At 42.4% G+C, this 24,395-nt stretch overlaps 1 protein-coding gene across 2 annotated transcripts in view; it reads left to right on the top strand.

The window, feature by feature from the left end:
* LOC120719022 (polypeptide N-acetylgalactosaminyltransferase 18-like) overlaps nucleotides 1-24,395 on the top strand; it is a 178,743-nt gene that overhangs the window by 103,865 nt on the left and 50,483 nt on the right. For both annotated transcript variants that reach the window (XM_040007855.1, XM_040007856.1), the window contains exon 5: nucleotides 22,974-23,171. In XM_040007855.1, the coding sequence (XP_039863789.1) occupies nucleotides 22,974-23,171 (198 nt within the window). The remainder of the gene's footprint in view (nucleotides 1-22,973; nucleotides 23,172-24,395) is intronic.

The following is a 24,395-nucleotide window of genomic DNA, read 5'->3' as shown; positions in this document are numbered from 1 at the left end:
ACAAGCTGAAGAAAACAATACGAGTATATAATCATAAGGCATATGGATTTGAAAAATAACGCCACTGAGAAAGGTGGGGGACTGCACTCCCTTGATTTGTAGCTTTACTGCAGAAATAAACATGTTCACAGGTTTTATGTCTCCACAGCTAATTTAACCCTTCATAACAGTGTAAACTGGTGTAAACCATAAGTGTATTACAAGCCCAGCCACCCAGCATCATGAACCCTGTTCATTTCAGGTGTTGTCAGGATGGTGTACGAAAGGGTGGCACCTGAAGCTGGAGAAAGAACCCGACACCACCACTGCAGGCCCCGCTAACACCCATAAAGCCTCAACACTGCACCTAAGTCATAATGAGACTCAAATGACTTCTCTTAAAATGTTAATAGGTCCACTCATCGCTTTAATCACACTCTCAGTCCTGATATATGGTGCATGGAGAAGCTGAACACTTAATAGATCCTCCTTTTCTTAACAACGTTTAAATTTAGAACACCGGACCACACAACACTGGGGACGTCAATCTAAAATTACTCTAGCAAAATTTAAATTATTATTGCCTTCAGTAACATATGACCAGCTACTCGTACTCCATGCTTTGCTTCCACAGTGAAGTGTGTTAGTTAGTGGTGCTGCAGGCCTAAAGCAATCAATCAGACAGGTTTGTCTCTCTGATAGAATTCACAAAGGTAGCACGTGAACTGGAAACGGCGTTTTACGTAGTTTCTTACTGTATCAAAGAAGCCCACTGTGAAGCCGAGACATCTTATAATGCGTCATCGACGGAGGAAAACAGGATTAACCTCTGAGCCCTGGATTTCTCCATGAATTTCTTTAAAATTTAATGTGAAACATTAGAGAAAAAGAAATCATAGCTTCCCCACACATGTCACAGATATGTCACTGCTCGATTCTCTCCACCTTCATCCAACATGTCCATTAGACCCTCTCCCTACAAGTCTCAGCATTAAATAATGCTTTGATTTTAAATATCATCAACTTATCACTGTTAAGATTATTACAGACCACAGGCCTGTACCTGTGAGGAACCCCTTAACACACAGATGAAGCAAATATCCCAGACTGCCTTCTTTCATGTCGGATCGATAGTTAGAGTTGTCTCTGTAATATCGTAGAGTCTTTACTTTGCAATGTAAAGCACCTTGAGGCAACTCTTACTGTGAATTGGTGCTATATAAAAACAATTAAACTGCACTGATTGCACCAGTGTAAACTAAAGAGAATATTATAGGTAATGCCCAGAAAGGAGGCATATTTTTCCTTCTTTTATTACAGCAGCGGTTGAAGAATTTCAGCACACAATGGAAGAAATAATCTATTTATAAGCTGATTCATGACGGGATCGCTGCATTCCTCCGTCACTCTGACTGCTATAACAAACTTGTGGTGCTGTAACCCATTTTCTCACATATTCATCAGTCAGACAGGTGCAAACCTTCAGTTCCAGAGAGCCACAGAGGCTCTGACATATTTATTTGAATTTTAGGCCACAAAGTTAATCGTGTGAAAGGCTGGCAGTGAGGTGATTTAATTCCAAACACCCGGGTGGATAAAAGAGATGAAGTGGTTGAGGTATTCTGCTAAATAAAGGGGTGCTTAATTAAACCTGCAGCGCTCTGGTTACGCACTTTGTCTTTGCTCCGATCAACAAAGAAACACATCTGCAGTGACTACATCACAGAATCACTTAATCCAAGTAGAAATAAGAATCTGCTCAGTGAAACCTGAACTAAATTCTGCTGCGTGAATGTTAACGATAATATCTTTGCTGTGAATATCGACACAACAACGCGCCAGAAAACAAAATAAATAAAGTTAGATTTTTAGCATTTCATACTTTCTTCTTTTAGGCTTTAATAAAAGGTCATTGTGAAAGGAATAATCCTCATGCAGGCTGACATTAAACCAAGACACCTTAAAGGAATTATAACAACAACCACAAAGTAAAGGCGTCTGAGGGAGTGGCTCGTCTGCGTGCTCATTCTTGGAAACGTGTTTTTTCTGACAGTGTCGAAGGAAACAAATATTTGCCACAATCATCTTCGTGATGAAAAGGAGAGATCGGTATTTGCATTGTGAAATCTGATTGGTCACATCCCTTCAAAGGAACTCTGAGTCTGAATGCATGTGCAGCTTTTTACGCCTCAGTCTGAAGGCTGACGGGGGGGTTGTTGTCACGGAGAGTGGGCGGGCATCTGTGAACACGATAACGCGAGAAAAAAGGCAACCTAGGATTGTCGAAATGGTACCGCACAGACGTTTTGCACCTTACTGTCAAGTTCAGGCGTCACGTTTACTGAATGCAGGTTAATCACATGAATACTATCGTGACAGGACATGTTGTGATTAAGAGATTGTAAAGGTTGTCCTGCAGATTAACATTAACTTCAGCAATTAGAGTCTGATGCTTTTTAGAAAACAAACAGTTGTCTTACTTTGTGCCAGTTTAGAAACATAAAATCCTTTAACTTGTGAGCAGCGTTTGTTGTTTACACTGAAACACCATCTGACCGGCGACATCGAGTGCTGAGACATCTCCGTTCAGTCGTTTCAGTTTGAACCCGAGCGTAACAACATTACAGACATTACTCAAACTGTACATCAAAGAGAAGATCATCACTTGAGAGAGTGATGTGTGTGTGTGTGTGTGTGTGTGTGTGTGTGTGTGTGTGTGTGTGTGTGTGTGTGTGTGTGTGTGTGTGTGTGGAGGAGGGGTCTAATTGGCTTATAGACTGCTGAGCTGAGTGACCCGACACTCCTCTGTGATCAGGAAGCTCAGGATGTGACAACTGCTTGGCTTTCAGGGCTACATTACTCGTAATATTCCTTCTTTCATGTTTCTTAAAGTGATTAAACTCGCTATCTAAGGACATTAAGACTCCTTGAGGGTCAGAATTGCTGGCATAGCATTGGGTTTTAGTCGTTGCTAATATCCAGCAGTATTCGTGAGCTCGGTTTGCCACCTTAGCACATCAAATGCTTCGGAAAAGAAGGAGCGTAGGTGCACGTCTCTTCAAGGTTCTCTTCATCCACAAACTTTAAAATGTTTTAACAAAACAAAATCGATATAAAAGTTATTGACATGTTGTTTCTTTTATTATTTAGAATATCAGAACAGATCACAGTCTTCATTTTATTCATACATACATACTTTCCCAGTTGCTCCATAAGAGACACTTCTGAGACACTTCTGAGACACTTCTGGGCCAAATAAGAGTTTATAAATATGTTTCCATAGTGATGACCACTGATGCAGACATCACCTCAGATGCCCAAACCACCTCCATGTGGAGGAGCTGCTCTTCTCTCAAATTATCTGTAAAGCTGAGCTCAGCCACCCTGCAGAGGAAACTCATTTTGGCCACATTCTTTCGGTCACCAGTCAGAGCTGATGACGATAGGTGAGGGTTACAGCACAGAATGACTGCTAAATTGGAAGCTTTGCCAGTGCTGAGCTCTCTCTTCACCCCAACAGCCTGATACGAGGCCCGCATTAAAGCTGATGCCGCACCAATCCGACTTTTCATCTCCTGCTCCACGTTCCCATCACTTGGGAACAAGATCATGAGGTAATCCTTCACTTGCAGCAACAGAGAGAGAGATTCATTGTTTATCTGGCTGTAAATACTAACAGCATGATAAAAATGCATTCTGGAAATGTGAAAAAAAAAGAACACAAAAGTCTCCGCTTTGCTATCACAAGTACTTAGTCAGTAGCCCAGAATAACCCAATATAAACAAAGGCGATGGTTAAAAATCATTCTCTGTTTGAACACATTTAAACCTAATGTCAAGAGAGAGCCTGAGTCCTCACACAGTTCCTTTCCATTTCCATTCAGCGGTGCCACTTTCTTAGTGATGTCGTATATAAATCATTGATAAACTTTAACTCATGAGGACAACTTTGACCTACGGAGCTTACACCTCAGTGCTCCAGTTACGGCTGCATGACTTGGAAACATGTTTAATTCAGCGACTAAAATGCAACACTGCGCTGCGCGCTTTGAAGATCGGTCCAAAGCCTTTGAAGCTGCTTTCTGAGGGATTTTGATGTTTCTGTGTACAACTGGTTCAAGCTGGAACTTTCATATGCAGCTCACACTGTTGTTGCCAATAGTTTCAAATCAGGCCTCAGATAAAGGATTGATAGAGGAGTCCCTCGGCAGTGAGATGCTCTCGAGGTTCACTGGAGGTTGAGTCTTTCAGAAGCAGAGATGTGGACATGTTACCACTACGTGAATGACTGTGTGAGCAAATAGTTTAGCAACAATATGCTTCAGTGTATTTGTGTGAGGAACTTGGGGATTTCTTCATCTACAGAACCAAATATCACAGAAAGATTCTCACAATCTGCAGAAATCATGAGACGCTTCAGTCAAAACGTCTCAGCAAATGTGAGAAATGTTGATCGGAATAATTCAGCAAAGAAATTAAATGGGTCTGGCATTGTTTGTGTTTTTTCATGTGTTTAATCACCATCCAGTTGGTTACTAAATGGTTGTGAAAAGACAGCCACATGTCATCTTCACATACACAGACTAGTAACAGACTAGCATTACTAGAACTTCTGCTTTTCTAAGTAGAAAGAACACTTTTAAGCCAGTTTCATGTTAATTCTTCATGTCAATATGCTGGACTGTCACAGCCGTCACCTCTCGGCCCTTACTGTCAGCACAGTAAACTGTAGTCTGTTAGCTGAGCAGGATAAGAAGCGTGCTCCATCCTTAGCATTAAAAGAAGAAACGCTATCTTTTATTATCAGCACACACATTAGCTTATACACCTGTGAACGTCACAGCAGATCTGCATTCATCTCAGCTCGTCCTCACCAAACCTTCCAGCTTTACATACAAGTCTCTGTAACCCTTTTCCTTTGCCACCTCTCTCCTTCCTGTACACCTAACCTTCCAGTACTCCCGTCTGCCTGATTATCCCACTTTGTCTTTGCTAAACTCTTCCTTTAAATATTTTCCTGCACTTCTTCATTCCAGCACCGAGTCTACTTGTGTGTCCTTTTTGCCGGACGGCAGCCTGCAGTAATTTGTTGTCGTTCTCAGCAAGTCTCACACACGCCTCCTGAGCAATCCCAGCCCGTTCTTCTTTGTTGAATCTCTCATCTCCTCCAGATTTGATGTTCCTCTGACATGGACCGTGCTCCTCAGTTCTCCCTACAGATTTTCAATGGGATCCTAGTCAGGGCTTCATACAGGCCAGTGCATAACATTCACTTGGTGTCTGATGCATGCTTAAATGTCCAGATAAGAAAATCCCAAAAAGTCTTTTCATCTTAATGTAGCATCCGGATAAACAGAATCAGCTTCTGGAGGGAGTTCTTCACCAGCACCAACGTATGTTTTTAGTCGTCGTATTGAACAGGACAAGAAGAAGAACGACCCAGACCCAGTTTTGCTGCTGACTGCTTGAAGTTTTCATTTAAAGTTGTCACATATCTTTCTTTCTTCACGATTCATTCCACCGTCACTAGTTCCAAGTTCCAGAAGCACTGAAGCATCCACAGCATAATACTTCCACCATTGTGTTTCACTGTGGGGACTGTGGTGCCTCTCCTTTGTCTAAACATAAGTAGCATCTCTGTGGCCAAAGACCTTTAGTTTTATCTACAGAAGTGGACTTTTTCTTGGTGTGCAGCCTCACAGTCTATTCCTCTGCAGGGTCTGGGGTAGTTAAACACATCTCTCCCTAGTTTTCTTCCTAAAGTCTTTCTACCTCTGTCAGGCTTGTTCTGTACTTGTGGCTCTCTTTGAATTTCTTGATGATGCTTCTCACTCAGTTCTTGACACTTGGTGGTGATAGATTTGTATATCCATCTCGTGCTTTGTGAGCATCAGCAAATCTTTTTTCTAATCTAAATTGATTTCTTTGCATGAGGCTTTCAAGTGACAGCTCAAAGACTTGCTGAAGTTTTTATACTGTGTATACATTTGAAGGTGACCCTCAGCTTTAACTTGTCTCTGGCCATCAGTGCAGAACTAGTGCTAATTGCTGAGTTGAGTTAGAAAGTGCACCTGAATCAGGGTGAGGGCAGCGGGCAGTCCTGCATGTAATGGTAACAAATCAGACAAATAAGCTTTCCGGTTTACTAAATACGTTTTCCAGGTCTCATCTGCTCTCTTTCCCTTTCTCAGGGTTTCAGCTTATTTGGCTTGAGTGGTCTCAGGTGTGTTTCACTGTTATTCTGATATTCACAAAATTTACTCAAGAAGTAAAACAAGAGATTAAAGTCCATCATTCTTACCGGCTTAGGAGACTTTTCTGTGACTTTCTTCGTTGTGTGTGCCACAGTCGTCGTTGTCTGACAGTATTTGCAGAATTGAGTGAATGACTTTCAGTAACTTTTGCATTTTGTCAAAAACTGCCGGTTTTATCAGAGTTAATGTGCTGGTGGGCATGGTTGGAACAGGCTGCCATCATTTTTAATGGATTCACTGTTTAGCTGCACACTGATGAGTAAATCACTTCTGACAGTTCAATCTGCTGTACGGTACGACTCTGCAACGGCGACAGTTTAACATCTCTTACAGTCCCTGTGAGAAATGACTCTCTCACTCTGATAACTGTGAGAATATCCTCAAAATATTAACCGGTTTATGGAGCTGAAGAGGGCTTTTAATATGAAACCGATACAGAAAATACTTGTATAAAAAATATAATCCAGTGTACGTAACAGGAGCACGGGGGAAAGACGGTCATCTTAAGCAGCTGAGGTGAATAAGTCAGTCAGTATGAGATGACGTGGCATCATAATGATAACTAGCAGCGTCGCTCCCAGTTATAGCCATTCCAGAAATATGAAAGGACATTTACTGGTTACATTTTCTGCTTCATTTGAAGCCAAGTGGCAGCTGCATGTAATTTTTAAGGTTGAATGTTTTAACACTGACTCCCTCACCGTCCACTTTGTCTTCTTGGCTCCGTTTCATGAAGTAAGCTCTAGTTTTGATTAAATTCCACCTTGATTACATCAAATCCAGATCTGAGTGTTGGACGTGTGGAGCAGCATTACCTGAACGTCACCCATGAGATGATCTGAAAAAACAAAATCACAAATTCATCCTGCAAAATTACGCAGTTGGTGTGAACGGCTGCGTTTTAAGAAAATAATATATTTACACGTGCGGTGTGCAAAGGTGCCAGGCAGCATAGGCAGTATACACTGTGGAAGCCAGCACAGGTGAGACTAATCAGGGCGGGGCAAACAACTAACCAGGATGGAAAATGAGCAAAGCGAGGAATAAAAATTGACAGGAACAGAAACCAGTGTTTTCAAAATAAAACAGGAAAAGGTGAACAAAAACAGAACGATCCAACACCATCACACTGTGAGCAGCTGATGTGAAACTCATCACTGTCAAGCTGCTAAAGGTGAGTCCTCCTTCCTGCTTACGAGCACAGAGTGCCGTTCATCTTATGTGCTGAACTATAATCAGTGATGTAAATGTGCTGTATTGTTTGAATATCATCATCATCATCATTTATTTATTTATATAGCACTTTAAAAACACACCTGGTAGACCAAAGTGCTGTACAATACTAATATGCACATAGTAATAAAACCAGACATAGCAATAAAGTTAAAAAACAATAAAAAATAAAAATGTCAGTTACCCACAGAGTTAAAAGCCAGGGAATAAAAATAGGTTTTTAATAAAGACTTAGGCTGCATCAGTGCCAGTTTTTGTCTAATATGGAGAGGAAGGTTATTCCAAAGCATCGGCGCGGCAACAGAGAACGCTCTGTCTCCTCTAAGTTTCAGCCGTGACTTTGGGACCGAAAGCAGCAACTGCTCAGCTGACCGAAGGGAACGAGTGGGGACGTGGGGCTTCAACAAATCAGACAAATAAACAGGTGCCAGACCATTTAGAGATTTAAAAGCCAATAAAAGGACTTTAAAACGGATCCTGAATTCAATTGGAAGCCAGTGTAAAGAGGCCAAAATCGGAGTGATGTGATCAAATTTTCTTCTGCCAGTTAAAAATCGTGCCGCAGCATTTTGCACTAATTGCAAGCGTGACAAAGTGCCCTGCCCAACCCCTGTTAAAAGAGAATTGCAATAATCTAAACGTGAGGTAATAAAGTCATGAATAACGCTTTCCAAGTCACGCTTGGAAAGAAAGGGCTTAACCTTTGATAAACGTCTGAGGTGATAGAATGCTGATTTTACCACCCCGTTTACATGGTCATCAAAGGTGAGTGCAGAAGCAATTTTAACTCCGAGATTTGTGATCGAACTCTTTAGTTGGGAAGTCAAAGCTGCAAGATCAACATCCGGAGTATGAGAAGAACGATTTGGGCCAAATAAAATTGCTTCTGTCTTCCGATCATTAAAATTTAAAAAGTTTTTTGCCATCCATGCTTTGACATCAGTAAGGCAGTCAAGCAGAGGTCGAGTTGAGAGACTATCAGAATGACTAAAAGGTAAGTAGAGCTGGCAGTCATCTGCGTATAGATGGAATGGCACTTTATGCTTTCGGAAAATCGCGCCAAGAGGCAAGAGGTACAATGAAAACAATAACGGCCCAAGAATAGATCCCTGTGGAACACCCCAAAGCAGAGGGGCCACAGAGGATGAAGCCAACCCCAACTTAACACAAAAGGTCCTATTTAAGAGATAGGACTTTAACCACAAAAGTGCCGAACCAGTAATTCCCACACAGTGCTGTAAGCGGGAGATCAGCAAATCGTGATCCACAGTGTCAAATGCAGCGGTCACGTCCAACAAGACCAGCACTGCATATTTACCACGGTCTGTCGCTATCAGGATGTCATTCATAACTTTTACGAGGGCTGTCTCCGTGCTGTGGAATGGCTTAAAGCCGGACTGAAAGATTTCTGACAATTTAGAGTCATTCAAGTAGTCCATCAACTGAGTATAAACAACCCTTTCCAGAATCTTACTAAGAAAGGGAAGCTTAGAGATGGGTCTAAAATTTGATATGACTGAACTGTCTAAGCCCGGTTTCTTAAGTAAAGGATGTATGACTGCATGCTTAAATTCCCTAGGTACTTGACCAGACAAAAGACTAGTATTAATAATGTTCAGAATATGTGGTCCGATGATAGGAAATACCTTTTTAAGAAAACGGGGAGGAACAACGTCATTTGGAGAGCCACACGGTTTAGCATTCAGCACAAGTTTCTCTAAGTCAGATAAAACAATTGGTAGAAAAGCAGAGAACAGACTTGAGCAAGAACCATGCATGGCTGGGTCAGCAATAGGTAGAGTCGGAGGTCTTAAACTAGCAACCTTTTCCACAAAATAATTAAGAAGCTTATTGCACATAACCGCAGAAGAGTGCAAAAGAATATATCCTTCCGGATTAAGTACAGAATTTATAGTGTTATATAGAACACGAGGGTTATGCGAGCTGGCAGCAATAAGTTGAGAAAAATAGGAGTGCTTGGCAGCCTTTACTGCTCTCTGATAGACTTTCCAGCTAGTCTTAAGAGCTTCCATAGAGACGCACAGCCTATCTTTTTTCCACCGTCTTTCACATCTTCTACATTCTTTTCTAGCGGCTCTGGTAAAATCAGTTAGCCAAGGACTAGCCTTTGGCTTGCATTGTCTGAATATAAAAGAAGCGACAGCGTCGAGGACAGATTTACAAGCAGAATCCAAACAAGAAACTAATCCATCTGAGGTGGACAACTCAGGAGGATAAGAAATAAATTGGTCAAACAATATGGAAAACCGCTCAGCAGTATCTGAGCCAAAAGCATGATAACATCGAGCAGGTACAGCACGCTTAAGAACAGGATTAAAAAGAACAATATCACATAAAATAGGCATATGGTCAGAGAACACGGCATCCTCGGCAAGTATGTTTTGGACAGATAAACCATGTGATAAAACCAAGTCCAGTGTGTGACCACGTTCTTGAGTGGCACCTTTAACAGACTGAACAAAGTTAAAAGAGTTCACTAAGTCCAGAAAGTCCTTAGCCAGGGGCTTCCCCGGGCAGCAGACGTGAATATTAAAATCACCAAGTAAAAGGATCTGGTCATACCGTGATGCACAGTCAGCAAGAAACTCTGAGAACTCGGATAAAAACTCCTTGTTATATTTTGGGGGCCGATAAACAATCGCACACAACAGCGAAGACGAGTGGCCCAGTTCGCACAAACAGAGTTCAAAACTGGTGTGGCGTGTCGATGGGGATAGCTGCTTAAAGTCAAGATGTGCCTTAAAAACAACAGCTAGCCCTCCTCCGCGACCAGAAACTCTCGGAACACTAAAAAAGGCACAGCCAGCCGGCAGTAATTCAGAAAAGGCACTTAACTCACCGGGTGGAATCCAAGTTTCAGTCAAGCAAAGAAAATCCAGTGCATGGGAAGCGAAAAATTCCTTCAAAATGAATGTCTTATTTGCCACCGATCTGGCGTTAATTAATCCCAACCTGAGAGGAATTGGCTCGGGAGCTTCCGAGGCAGCAACAACCAGATCCACAGGTCGGAGGTTTGTTTGGTCCACTCCACGCCAACGCAGATGTCGGAGAGGAGAGGGTTTTGCAGAACCCTTCTTGAGAGATCCCACAACAGGAACCAAGCAGGAGTCCACCGGGTCCAAAGCACGCAACGGCACCAAGAGTCGCGGGCAGGATCGACAAATTGAGCGAAGCTCATGAGGAAAACAAGAGATCCTGAGTCTCAGTTTGACAAGGCGACCTCCACGGTTACCCCGTCTCCTGCGTCGCTTCCGCACATCCAGTGGCAATGGTAAGGAGCGCCAGTGAGGTGGTGTTACTTCCAAATCGGGAGGCAGAAAGCCTTGGTTGTCATTTCCAAACCGAGCTAAAGCTTGGGTAGATAAGCCTATTTCCAATAATGTCTGGCGATCATAAAACAATGTAGGGCTGACATGTTGCACAAAATTGACTAAAAACAATAAAATAAAACAAATAGAAGAGAGCGATAGACGGCATGCCAAACACACAGGCGCCATCTTTATTTCTGTCACTCAGGTGTCTCAGGATGAGTGTCTGTCATCAGGTCGTTTGGGCGTGATCACTTATTAATAGTTAATCAATAATCCCAAAGGACACAGTAGTGCTGCTGCTCACCCCTCTGTGACCTTTGACCCCCCTTGATATCGGACAAAAGTAAAGTCTTTCCCTGTTTTTCAGGAAAGGTAACTGTAATTACTGAAATGCTATACATTACTGGAGCAGTAGTGACCTTCTTTACTTGTCTATATATTAAAATGATGCTAATAAACATCATGTTCATGCCGAATAACAGAGTATGAACTCATAGCATTACATCTGGTTATGTAAAATTAAAAATGATGTCATGCCTACTTAGAAATGCTCACAGTTCTGGTTTGGACTAATAAACAGTTTGACATTTGACATATTCAGAGCACTTCCTTATTACTCTCGTACCGCTGTCTTGATTTGCATATCATACAGCATTTTATTTACTTTCTCGTGATCGTAACACTGTCAGGAATTCGTGTTCTACATCGATTTCCCGACAGTTCCAGTTTCCTTACCCCGGCTTCAAATTCCCGTGGACGCTCGCTAACCGACACTTCCACAACAATTCGCAGCAGTGCATGCTCACAAATATCCCACTTGTCACACAGTTTAGGAGCAATTCTTTGAACTAGAAGGCTTATCAATGTGCCACCTGAGGTATAGACTGACTATAGGTTAAAGATTAGTTGTTCCAACTATTTGGGATATTTTGGCCTGCCTGCATTTCCTGCTGAAACTTTAAATATTTAAACCTTGCTTCCTAGTTACAGCAGATAATCTGATAAGTCGCATGTATTTGCATTTTAATGAGGACACTTTTATTTCCTGGAAATAACCCACTCTTAAGGCTGGAGTTCAAATAATTGCAAGCACGCGTGATGCCAGAGACGAGCATGTTGACACACAGTTGAAATACTTCCTAATGAATCCATTAAACACCTTAAGTAATGAGAGCAGTAGTTAATTACTGACCCCATTAGCATAACTGGTTGTGTGTAACACGTGACAGTCTTGGGGCAGCTGAGCTCCGTAACACGTCAGCTCTTCTGAGAGAAGTCAGAGAAGCAGCCTCTTTGAGCCGAGGACACTTTGCGACCTCGGGGTCCTCTCTTAAAAACACTGCTTTGCACCTGTTAATCATTCCGACAGCCGCCAGAATGTCTCACACACGCACACACGAGTTCAACATCGATTTGCAGGTAACACGTTTGTGTGTGCTGCCTTGCTTTCTCGCTCTTCAGCGTGCTTCATCTTACTGTCTGGGTGGGATCCAAAATAACATTTGCTGCTGCTGTGTGCTTCACATTCGACGAGAGACACTTACAAGGTTCTAACCCTCCACTCGTCCACCCACTCCAGTCCTCCCTCCCTCCCTGTACGAAGCTCTGACACAAACCTCCTACATATTGCCACAGTGGGGGTATTTGTCTGTGGCTAATAAAATCACTCTTGGCTGAGACACAAAAGAGCTCAGCCAGCGAACGAGGCTTTTTCCGTCCACTTTCCCCTCTCTTTAAGCACACTTTGTTGACAATGTGTTCTTGTGTTTAAATGTTTCTTGTTGTGCCGCTCGTCACTGCCATAATAGCCGCTGTTGTATTTGTGCCAGTGTTATTAACGCTCCCAGTAACGCATGTGATTTCACTTGTAGTAATGACAAAGCAGCGGGCACGCCTCTGCTCTTCTGTGTTACTTTCTTCTCCGTCTCTTTCATTTGTCTTCCTCTGCTGACACCTTCCTCCTAAACCTTTATTTTCCACGCTCCTTCCTGTGCTCCGAATCTCGGCCACCCTCTGGAAGATTATACATTTCTTTTTGCAGAAATTGAGAAATTGCTGTATAATTACCCACAAAGCACTGACTGCTCGATCTGCATAATTGCCTCTACCATCCATTGCAATTATCGGCAGTGTTGTCTATTTTGAATCAAAGTCCAGTAATTATAGGGTGTTTTATGTTAGAGAGACTGTCCGGCTGTTATCACAGTAATCCTCTATAATCTCATATTCTCTATATGGGCTCCTAGTCATCGCCAAATATGGTGGCAAAACATAATTACATGATGAGGTGCATGTATGTTGGCATGTATGTACAGAAATAGCCTGTTGTATAGATTGCACTACAACAGAATTGTTGAAAGTGGTCTGCGGCCAACACAAGCAGCAACACTGCGAACAAGCAGAATCTAAAAATACATTTTCTCACAATATAATAAGTTTCCACTCCAAACAGTAACTCATGGAAAGTGATTGATCTGTCTATTGTAGAAGACCCTGTAGTATTCTGGAGAAACCCCAACAATCAACTGACCCTATGAACTAGCACAAAGAAAAACTCCCTTTTAACAGAAAGAGCCAGGCTAAGGGAGGGCCAGCCATCTGCCACGATTGGTTTAGAGGTGACAAGAAAAGGAGACCATAGAAAGACAGTACACACAGACAAATCCGATATTTTCAAATCCGATCTGGGTCACTTTCGTATGTGGTGCTGAATCCCATACATATCCGATGTTTTAGAAAGCGACTGCTGTTTGATGGTCACGTCGCATTAAATCCGTCTTTTACGTCACCGACACAAGACAGACGCCAATTATCAGCGCCAGAGAAGACATCGTGAACGCTTCCTGGCCATCCAGTGTAGATGTCAGTGAAACTGTTGAGAAGACAACGTTGGAGAAACGTGAACATTTTATTTGTACTGTATAATCTGCAGATTCTGACAGAAATCTGCAGCTATCCTTTGAAGCACCGCTCCTCTAAAACAGCAATAAGGATCATTATTAGGTTATTTACATTATTATGTAAATAACAAAATAACTTAAAGCAAAAATTGGGAAACATAAAGTCTGAAGTCTTCATATTAAGGCCATCAGTCAAACAATACTGTTGCTCTGGGTCTAAACAGAGTGCGTTGTGTGCATGCGGCCGCTTTGAGCGTTCACACTAGAGCACGTTTGCTGTCACATTTTATTTGTAGTGTGAAAGAGCAGACAAAAAAAATCGGATTTGATCAAAAAATCTGAATTGAGCATCAAGACCTGCAGTGTGAACGTAGCCTAAATGCTTTAGCAAAAAGGAAAGTTTGAAGCCTAATCTTAAAAGTAGAGATACTGTCTGTCTCCTGAATCCAAACTGGAAGCTGGTTCCACAGAAGAGGGGCCTGAAAACTGAAGGCTCTGCCTCCCGTTCAGATACGACCTATTATTCAAGAATTTGTATGTAAAAAGGATTTTAAGATAAATTCTGAATTTAACAATTTATGTCCAATACGGGAGGAATACAGGGAGTGCAGAATTATTAGGCAAGTTGTATTTTTGAGGAATAATGTTATTATTGAACAACAACCATGTTCTCAATGAACCCAAAAAACTCATTAATATCAAAGCTGAATGTTTTTGGAAGTAGTTTTTAGTTTGTTTTTAGTTTTAGCTATTTTAGTGTCACGATCTGGTACAGGGATTCAAACGCAGAGCGGTAAGGTATCTCCAAGGTGTAGTTTATTTACAGTGCCAGTGCAATATATATACAGTGAAGGGATCCAAAACTCCGGGGGAATCACAGGGTAACTCGCTCACGTCTTCTTCGCTCACACTCACACACGTTCCCCGCAGCAGGGAGGTCGCAGGTCCCGGGGGGGAGATGTTAGGGGTACAATCATCCAGCGACGAGAGGATCTGTGTTCCAGCCTCAAATAGTGCTCCCGGTGATGATGGGTGAGTGTTGTCAGGTGTGTGTGTGGGCCAAGGGCAGGAGCCCACAGTGAGCTCCGCCCAGGCAGAGAGGGAGAGAACAGAAACAGCAATTGTAGCCTTGTGGGGCCGACCGGGCAGGCACGGAGACCATGACAATTTTAGGGGGATATCTGTGTGTGCAGGTGACTATTACTGTGCATAATTATTAGGCAACTTAACAAAAAACAAATATATACCCATTTCAATTATTTATTTTTACCAGTGACACCAATATAACATCTCCACATTCACAAATATACATTTCTGACATTCAAAAACAAAACAAAAACAAATCGGCGACCAATATAGCCACCTTTCTTTGCAAGGACACTCAAAAGCCTGCCATCCATGGATTCTGTCAGTGTTTTGATCTGTTCACCATCAACATTGCGTGCAGCAGCAACCACAGCCTCCCAGACACTGTTCAGAGAGGTGTACTGTTTTCCCTCCTTGTAAATCTCACATTTGATGATGGACCACAGGTTCTCAATGGGGTTCAGATCAGGTGAACAAGGAGGCCATGTCATTAGTTTTTCTTCTTTTATACCCTTTCTTGCCAGCCACGCTGTGGAGTACTTGGACGCGTGTGATGGAGCATTGTCCTGCATGAAAATCATGTTTTTCTTGAAGGATGCAGACTTCTTCCTGTACCACTGCTTGAAGAAGGTGTCTTCCAGAAACTGGCAGTAGGACTGGGAGTTGAGCTTGACTCCATCCTCAACCCGAAAAGGCCCCACAAGCTCATCTTTGATGATACCAGCCCAAACCAGTACTCCACCTCCACCTTGCTGGCGTCTGAGTCGGACTGGAGCTCTCTGCCCTTTACCAATCCAGCCACGGGCCCATCCATCTGGCCCATCAAGACTCACTCTCATTTCATCAGTCCATAAAACCTTAGAAAAACCAGTCTTGAGATATTTCTTGGCCCAGTCTTGACGTTTCAGCTTGTGTGTCTTGTTCAGTGGTGGTCGTCTTTCAGCCTTTCTTACCTTGGCCATGTCTCTGAGTATTGCACACCTTGTGCTTTTGGGCACTCCAGTGATGTTGCAGCTCTGAAATATGGCCAAACTGGTGGCAAGTGGCATCTTGGCAGCTGCACGCTTGACTTTTCTCAGTTCATGGGCAGTTATTTTGCGCCTTGGTTTTTCCACATGCTTCTTGCGACCCTGTTGACTATTTTGAATGAAACGCTTGATTGTTCGATGATCACGCTTCAGAAGCTTTGCAATTTTGAGACTGCTGCATCCCTCTGCAAGATGTCTCACTATTTTTGACTTTTCTGAGCCTGTCAAGTCCTTCTTTTGACCCATTTTGCCAAAGGAAAGGACGTTGCCTAATAATTATGCACACCTGATATAGGGTGTTGATGTCATTAGACCACACCCCTTCTCATTACAGAGATGCACATCACCTAATATGCTTAATTGGTAGTAGGCTTTCGAACCTATACAGCTTGGAGTAAGACAACATGCATGAAGAGGATGATGTGGACAAAATACTCATTTGCCTAATAATTCTGCACTCCCTGTATGATCGCTCTTTCTCATCCCTGTTAGTACTGTAGTTCAAAGCTCAGTCTATGCTGAGACATGACGTAATGGCACACCTGCTCCATTAACATAAGATGGAACTTCATCTTCATTTGACAACACAAAAAAGTTATTTTCTGAATTTTTATTGTATACAAAAAATTAAATGAAGTTAAAAATGTCAAACACAGAAAGTGAAGTTATTTTATTAGACACTTCTTTTTTTTCTAAAACGGATCTTTTTAAATCACTTGCTCCTGGCTAATATGTTGTTCAAATATAACTAATTTATTTGCCATAAATTTGTAGATATATTAACTAATTGCAGTTCACGGAGGCTGGGGTTAATCTATCTGGAGATCTGCAGCTAAATGAATGAGTTCCAGAGCACCTTACATGTTTTAATATTCAGCTGTGAGAGAATAATTTTCTCTCAGCTGACGTGGCGCTTCCCCGTGTGAACACTCCAGCCTTTACCTTTCTTTGATGTGAAGGTCTCACTAATTAGGTGGATCCCAGATTTCCCCCTATATCAAGATTCCAGGCTTATCTGTGTGGGCTCGCTGTGTTTATATGTGCGAGCGGATGAAAAAAAAACTCAGGCGAGGTTTACCGCCCAAGAACAATCAGAGTGCAGGATGAAAGAGCCCCCCCCCCCCTCCTCTCTAATGCTGGGAATTTCTGATGTTATTATCGTATACATCTGTGGGCCTGAACTGATCAAACATGCATGACTGTGAGCCACAGTGCCAGGTTTATGTTTTCTCCCTCGCGGAATTGCCAGTGGTAGTTTGCATTTAGATGACAGCCTCTAGCAGTCCACAAATTGAAGAGGCAAGGCTCTGATTTTTCTCATTCCACTCAGCCTTTGTCTTCTTCACATCAATAATATTATTTTTCAATAATGTTTGCAACACACAAAAGGATCAGTAAGGTTCTGCCTCATTAGCATTAACCGAGTGCCCAGCTTTGTTAGATAAGACAGAGATACAGCAAGCACACAATTTTGCAAAGATCTCATTTTGAGTCAGAAAACAGTTCTTCTCAGATTTTGCTGGTGACACAGTGATCGTGAAATTCAAGCTAATATTGATAATGCTTAAACTTTAAGAACTTTCGATAAGACTATTAAAAACTTTTTTTCAAACATCTGTTTTCTAGATTTTTGGAAAGAAAGGTAGAGATATACAAAAATATTTACAGTGGCTTGCAAAAGTATTCGGCCCCCTTGAACTTTCCCACATTTTGTCACATTACAGCCACAAACATGAATCAATCTTATTGGAATTCCACGTGAAAGACCAACACAAAGTGGTGCACACGTGAGAAGTGGAACGAAAATCATTGCATGATACCAAACATTTTTTACAAATAAATAACTGCAAATCAATAAAATCGATTCATGTTTGTGGCTGTAATGTGACAAAATGTGGGAAAGTTCAAGGGGGCCGAATACTTTTGCAAACCACTGTAAATTAAAAGAAAATCTAACATTTAAGAACGCTGATGTTTTCTGATTAACTTTGTTGTCATTGTCAGGTAAATGGCTTGACTCATTCTGTCAGTGGCCCCAGGGTGGCTGTGGCTACAACGTAGCTGCCATCACCAGTGTGTGAATGTGTGTGTGAATGGCTGGATGACTGGATGTATAAAGTGCTTTGGGGTCCTTAGGGACTAGTAAAGCGCTACACAAATACAGGCCATTTACCATTTACCATTGTATCTGCTTTTTTTCTGATTGTGGTATATTTCTTAAATCCTTGAGCCTCGTGACAAACGTTTGGGCTGTCCCATGTTCCTGGAGTGTAGCAGACTTCTTCATTGTGGATAGGGAGACAACCTGAGCTTCATATTAATCCTTCACTTTAACCTCAGAAAGTCTGTTATCTATTAAACTAAAAGAGTTCCTGCCTTCGTCGAACATTTTATGCACAGAGGTGAAATCCCTTTGAATATTTTATGTAATCTAGTGGCAGAGAAGTGCAATCAGTGGACGACTCAGAATATGCCTAGCATTTTAAGAGACTCTGTTTTCCAAACATTTTTCACACACTTCATCAGAAATGTCAGTGCTGAATTCTTCCTGCCTGTCTGCCCTGAATGAGTTTGAAGATGGACCATCCAGTTATGCAGGGTGTTTTAAACTGACACAGCTCACACCTTTAAGCTGCAGTCCGGGGTTCTGCTCATACAGTCGAACATGACTCCTTAAAAAGTGTCTCAGGTTTAAAAACAAGAGAACGTTGGAACCCTAAAGGTCCACCTTAATGGCTGAAAAGAGACAACAAGTACAGATATCTGCTAAAGAACATTATGCCCTGCTTTTGAGAGAAGGACTATGTTTTTCTGCAAGCTGCTTTGCAACCCACTTTGATTTAAATCCTGTTTCACTAAATATGAATAAAAATCTTTTGACTGTATTTTAAAACAGGAACATTTTAAAATGTCTGCTTTGCAATCTTTCAACCTTTCTTTTTTATATCACAAACCTACTCTGTTTCCTGGAAGAACCACATAATTAACAAAGAAATGTCACAAAATGTCAGAGGTTTGAATGCCGAAGATTTAAAAATAGACAAACAGCATCTCTGCTTGGGGACAGACGTTATCTGCAGCAGGACATCTTGTGATCTGCTCAGCTTTTCAACAGCAGTGCTCTTTCCCTCTGTGTGTGATCACTGCCCAGGCTGCCAACATCCCCCCATGAATCTTAAGAGCTGTCCCACTTGCCAAAGTTATCATCCCACCACAGCCCCGTAGCCTTGTGGTCAACATCCGCTGAATTGCATATTACTTGATCAAGGACTTCATTTGTAGTCCTGGCTCTGGTTGGACTCTTTGGACTCTCTTCAGCCCCCCAACGCTGAATTTTCCAGCCACTTCCTGTACTCACTCTCCGATTCAATTCTCAGATCTGGAATGGCTTACAAGGCTAAGTAGGATGGAATCGGATCTCTCAAGGACTTCATATTCCAGACACCACCTTACTGCTTCCACTGATTCTGCTGTCTCTGATGAGCCTTCAGCTGCACTCCTTCAGTCCTTGATTCAGCTCTGTGCTCGCTGCTCTCCAGCGGGATGACCTTCCTGATCCAGTCAAGACGGCCGTCTCATTTCCCAGCTTGAACTGACAATTCCCCAGATTGTTTTATCACATTCTTTTTTCCCAGACAGACTCATTCGTGTGATATTTAATACATGTTTGACTTTTTTAGGCTTCAAATTCAGTTTAAAGAACTTTTTATTTCTCTACTGTTAAAATGCAAATTTCAAAAACAAACAAACCCGAACACTCGCCCGGGTTATAAAGTTCTTAAGGGCAAAGAATCTTCAGCTGACAGCAGGCAGCATCAGTAATATTCATGACAAATATAAGATAGAAGAGGAATAATTTAGGCTGTTTCCTCTGCCAGTGTCTGGGGCCTTTTGACTTTTCTGTTTTCTTTTGACTTCTTCATTTGCATTTTGGTACTTGGAGATAATGACACTGCTGAAACAGAGCTTTGAACTAAATAAAAGCTGGATAAAATTACTTGGTTGCTCCGCCCAATCGGAGCAGAATCAGGAACATAAACTGTGAAAATACACCAATGAGATTTAGGCTCAATAAAGACAAAAAGGACCACAAAAACTGTCTTTTATATTTATTTAATAAAACAAAGCAAAGAGGCAAATAAGGCTCAAAAATTCAAACATGATTCAAGGTGAACATTTTGTGTCTTGTGCTGTTTGTTTTTCCATCCTTTAGGGACATTTAGAGCAGTCAGAATTTTTAGGGTCCAGTCTTGGATGTTAGATCAGTTACCTGAAGTTTATTATCCTGTCTTTGAGATGACGGTATTTGTACATGACAAAAAGATGCATAATGAAGCAACTGTGACCAAATTAATAGCACACAAATTTGTTCTGAACCACGTGTTTGGCTTTAAGATGATTGCTCAACAAAAGCTTTCCGTCTTTTAAAAATATATATATACAGTGGGGCAAAAAAGTATTTAGTCAGCCACCGATTGTGCAAGTTCCCCCACTTAAAATGATGACAGAGGTCAGTAATTTGCACCAGAGGTACACTTCAACTGTGAGAGACAGAATGTGAAAGAAAAATCCATGAATTCACATGGTAGGATTTGTAAAGAATTTATTCGTAAATCAGGGTGGAAAATAAGTATTTGGTCACCTCAAACAAGGAAAATCTCTGGCTCTCACAGACCTGTAACGTCTTCTGTAAGAAGCTTTTCTGTCCCCCACTCGTTACCTGTATGAATGGCACCTGTTTGAACTCATCATCTGTATAAAAGACACCTGTCCACAGCCTCAAACAGTCAGACTCCAAACTCCGCCATGGCCAAGACCAAAGAGCTTTCGAAGGACACCAGGAAAAGTATTGTAGACCTGCACCAGACTGGGAAGAGTGAATCTACAATAGGCAAGCAGCTTGGTGTGAAAAAATCAACTGTGGGAGCAATCATCAGAAAATGGAAGACATACAAGACCACTGATAATCTCCCTCGATCTGGGGCTCCACGCAAGATCTCATCCCGTGGGGTCAAAATGATGATGAGAACGGTGAGCAAAGATCCCAGAACCACACGGGGGGACCTGGTGAATGACCTGCAGAGAGCTGGGACCAAAGTAACAAAGGTCACCATCAGTAACACACTACAACGGCAGGGAATCAAATCCCGCAGTGCCAGACGTGTTCCGCTGCTGAAGCCAGTGCATGTCCAGGCCCGTCTGAAGTTTGCCAGAGAGCACATGGATGATACAGCAGAGGATTGGGAGAATGTCATGTGGTCAGATGAAACCAAAGTAGAACTTTTTGGTATAAACTCAACTCGTCGTGTTTGGAGGAAGAAGAATACTGAGTTGCATCCCAAGAACACCATACCTACTGTGAAGCATGGGGGTGGAAACATCATGCTATGGGGCTGTTTTTCTGCCAAGGGGACAGGACGACTGATCCGTGTTAAGGACAGAATGAATGGGGCCATGTATCGTGAGATTTTGAGCCAAAACCTCCTTCCATCAGTGAGAACTTTGAAGATGAAACGAGGCTGGGTCTTCCAACATGACAATGATCCAAAACACACCGCCCGGGCAACAAAGGAGTGGCTCCGTAAGAAGCATTTGAAAGTCCTGGAGTGGCCTAGCCAGTCTCCAGACCTCAACCCCATAGAAAATCTGTGGCGGGAGTTGAAAGTCCGTGTTGCTTGGCGACAGCCCCAAAACATCACTGCTCTCGAGAAGATCTGCATGGAGGAATGGGCCAAAATACCAGCTACTGTGTGTGCAAACCTGGTAAAGACCTATAGTAAACGTTTGACCTCTGTTATTGCCAACAAAGGTTATGTTACAAAGTATTGAGTTGTATTTTTGTTATTGATCAAATACTTATTTTCCATCCTGATTTACGAATAAATTCTTTACAAATCCTACCATGTGGATTCATGGATTTTTTTTTTCACATTCTGTCTCTCACAGTTGAAGTGTACCTCTGGTGCAAATTACTGACCTCTGTCATCATTTTAGGTGGGGGAACTTGCACAATCGGTGGCTGACTAAATACTTTTTTGCCCCACTGTATTTAATAAAAAGGCTGCTACAGAGTATGTGCACACCAAAAGAATCAACACCCGCACAGAAGTAAAAGCAAAGTGAAATAATGAATGAGTAAAACAAATATCTACTGGAACAAAATGTAATTTCTTCACTAAACGTCTCTTTAGAGGAAAAGAATCAAAGCTTATTAGAAAGCTTGCTCACTCCTCCTCGCTCAACAGAAAACTGCACAGGAATATTAGAAAAAACAAGGTAACACTATCACATGATCCTCCAGGGGGAGTAGTTGATAAAGCAGCACAGCAGCAGGCTCTTCCTTCTTATCCTGCAGTCAATCAGAAAAGACAAAGAAAGGTCGCCAATCAGTCGCATGTTTAAAAATACAGCCGGACAAGCATTTTGTGCCCCCAGGTTCCACTCCACACCTCTCTTAGCATCACTTTGTGCAGTTAACTCAAGACCCACCACAGCTTTGTGGGGTATTCACAGACAACTTTTGGGCCCCCAACGTCCCTGCCTGGGAGCCGGGCAGCAGTGCTTCCCTGTCAAATCTGCACAAATGGATGTGTCTGCTGGTGGGCACACCGACCCCATTATGCGTGTGCCAATCGCTCCAGCTGGTGGTTTAGCTGGTGCCACCAGTCGCCCCCTCACTGCATCGGGAAGCACGCCAATACACATGAGCCTCTCACACCTCTCAGGAGCCACAAACACCCTGCCTGTCCTCCCTTGGTACTCGGTTCTTTCTAATATGACCTCAGACCAGAAGAAACTTCCCCCGTTAGCAGTGAACGACGAGAGCAGTGCCCAGTGCCACATCCTGTGTGGTACAGAACTCAGTGTGGTTGTGCACACCACAGGAGATGTGTGCATTGGGTGGGGAAGACATAGGTTCGGACAGGCTTAGCACAGCTCTGCTTGTAGCTGATGCAGAGTCAAAATGTGATGAAACCACATCTACAAAGACTGTTTTTCCAGTAATCTATACTTTATGGTGTTGATTCTTCTCACAACATGATGTGAGATGATGGGAGAGACCATGTTAATCCCTGCAGCTCGCAGCGTAAGACCGATCTCTTCAATAATTCGCTTTTGTCTTTATAAACACATTCCTATCTGTACTTTATCACCCTGCAGGGCGGAGCCTATTCTGCAGCGAATAAAGGAGGACCGGACCCGGGTGGTCTCGCCTTCATTTGACAACATCAAGTATGACACCTTTGAGATCGAGGAATACCCTCTGTCTGCTCAGGGCTTCGACTGGGAGCTGTGGTGCAGATACCTCAACCCGCCAAAGTCCTGGTGGACGCAGCACAACAACACGGCGCCTATCAGGTAAACGGGAGATGAGCTCTGAGGCTCGATAATGTAAAAAAAAATATGAGGGGAAAAAGAAATGGTTTTATTTTATTAAAAGGAACCTCTTTATGTGAAAGAAGTCCAAGAATGTATTAATTATTAATCATTTGACTTGAAGCATATTGAAGTAGGGTTGATAAGATCACTTACTAAGCTCATTATTTTTACATTATAATTTCTCCAACACTAATCCCCATGAATAATTACGCATGTAAATTCTGCTTAGTGTAGTGTCAGTATTGTAACCCGTATAAAACCCGCGGGAAGCAATACAGCTACAGAGCAAATTAAGTGTAAGACATAAAAACGGTCTCGGTGGGCCGTTACAGTTAACATTTAAGAAGGAGAGCAGGTGCATTTTATGTCTGCTTATTTGATGTCCTGAACACCACGCACAGTCACCACGCATACCCACAAAGAACGATCTTCAGTGGCCAGGAAAGTGTTGCCAATATAACGGAGAAAGGTTGCTTACGCACACCAGAGGCCAGTGCAGACAAACAGCCCAGTAATGACAGCAGAATTGCCTGCTCACCAATACGTGCAAAGAGGATAACATGTCTGTTGTTGAGGTTTATGGCAAGTAAATCAATAATACAGTGTTTATAGATTTGGAGAAAAACAAGAGGACATATCCTGCTCAATATTGTAATGGAGGAAGATAAATGGGCCCAATTATTTATTTCTCTATCTTCTTAAGCACTTTTGTTCAAGTGCAGATTGCTGCTGGATTTGCTCGGGAGGACCGCTTGAGAGTATTGTTACCGCTTAATGGCTTTCAGAGCAGTTTTGTTAAATCGGTATCTAATTTCTTAAGTAAACATGCGTATTGTGCTCTTCCTAGTTATCAGAAGATGATGAGTTGCGGTCTGTGAGAGGCAGTGTTCGGACGCACATTGTTCCGCTGAGCTTCAGAAAATCCACCTTTGAATGCGATAATGGATACTACTACTAAAATGCAGTGAAATACAGAACAGTGCAGACATGTCTCTGGAGTGACCAATCGCGCTCCTTCGTCTGGCAGTTCGACGGACCAGTCTGGATCTGGCGGTTGCCAGGGCAACGGTACTTGTCTGACTGCACAAGTGTAAAGTTTGGTGGAGGGGGGATTACGGTGCGGGGGCTCGGCTCTTAGTTCCAGTGAAAGGAACTCTTAATGCTTCAGCACACCTGCAAGTGTTTCCTCTGCACTTCACACTT

This window comes from Simochromis diagramma, unplaced genomic scaffold, assembly GCF_900408965.1.
Source record: "Simochromis diagramma unplaced genomic scaffold, fSimDia1.1 OVJJ01000545.1, whole genome shotgun sequence".
Classification (NCBI taxonomy): domain Eukaryota; kingdom Metazoa; phylum Chordata; class Actinopteri; order Cichliformes; family Cichlidae; genus Simochromis; species Simochromis diagramma.
The sequence above is the reverse complement of the archived record's forward strand: the minus strand, read 5'-3'. Positions and strand labels throughout refer to the sequence as shown.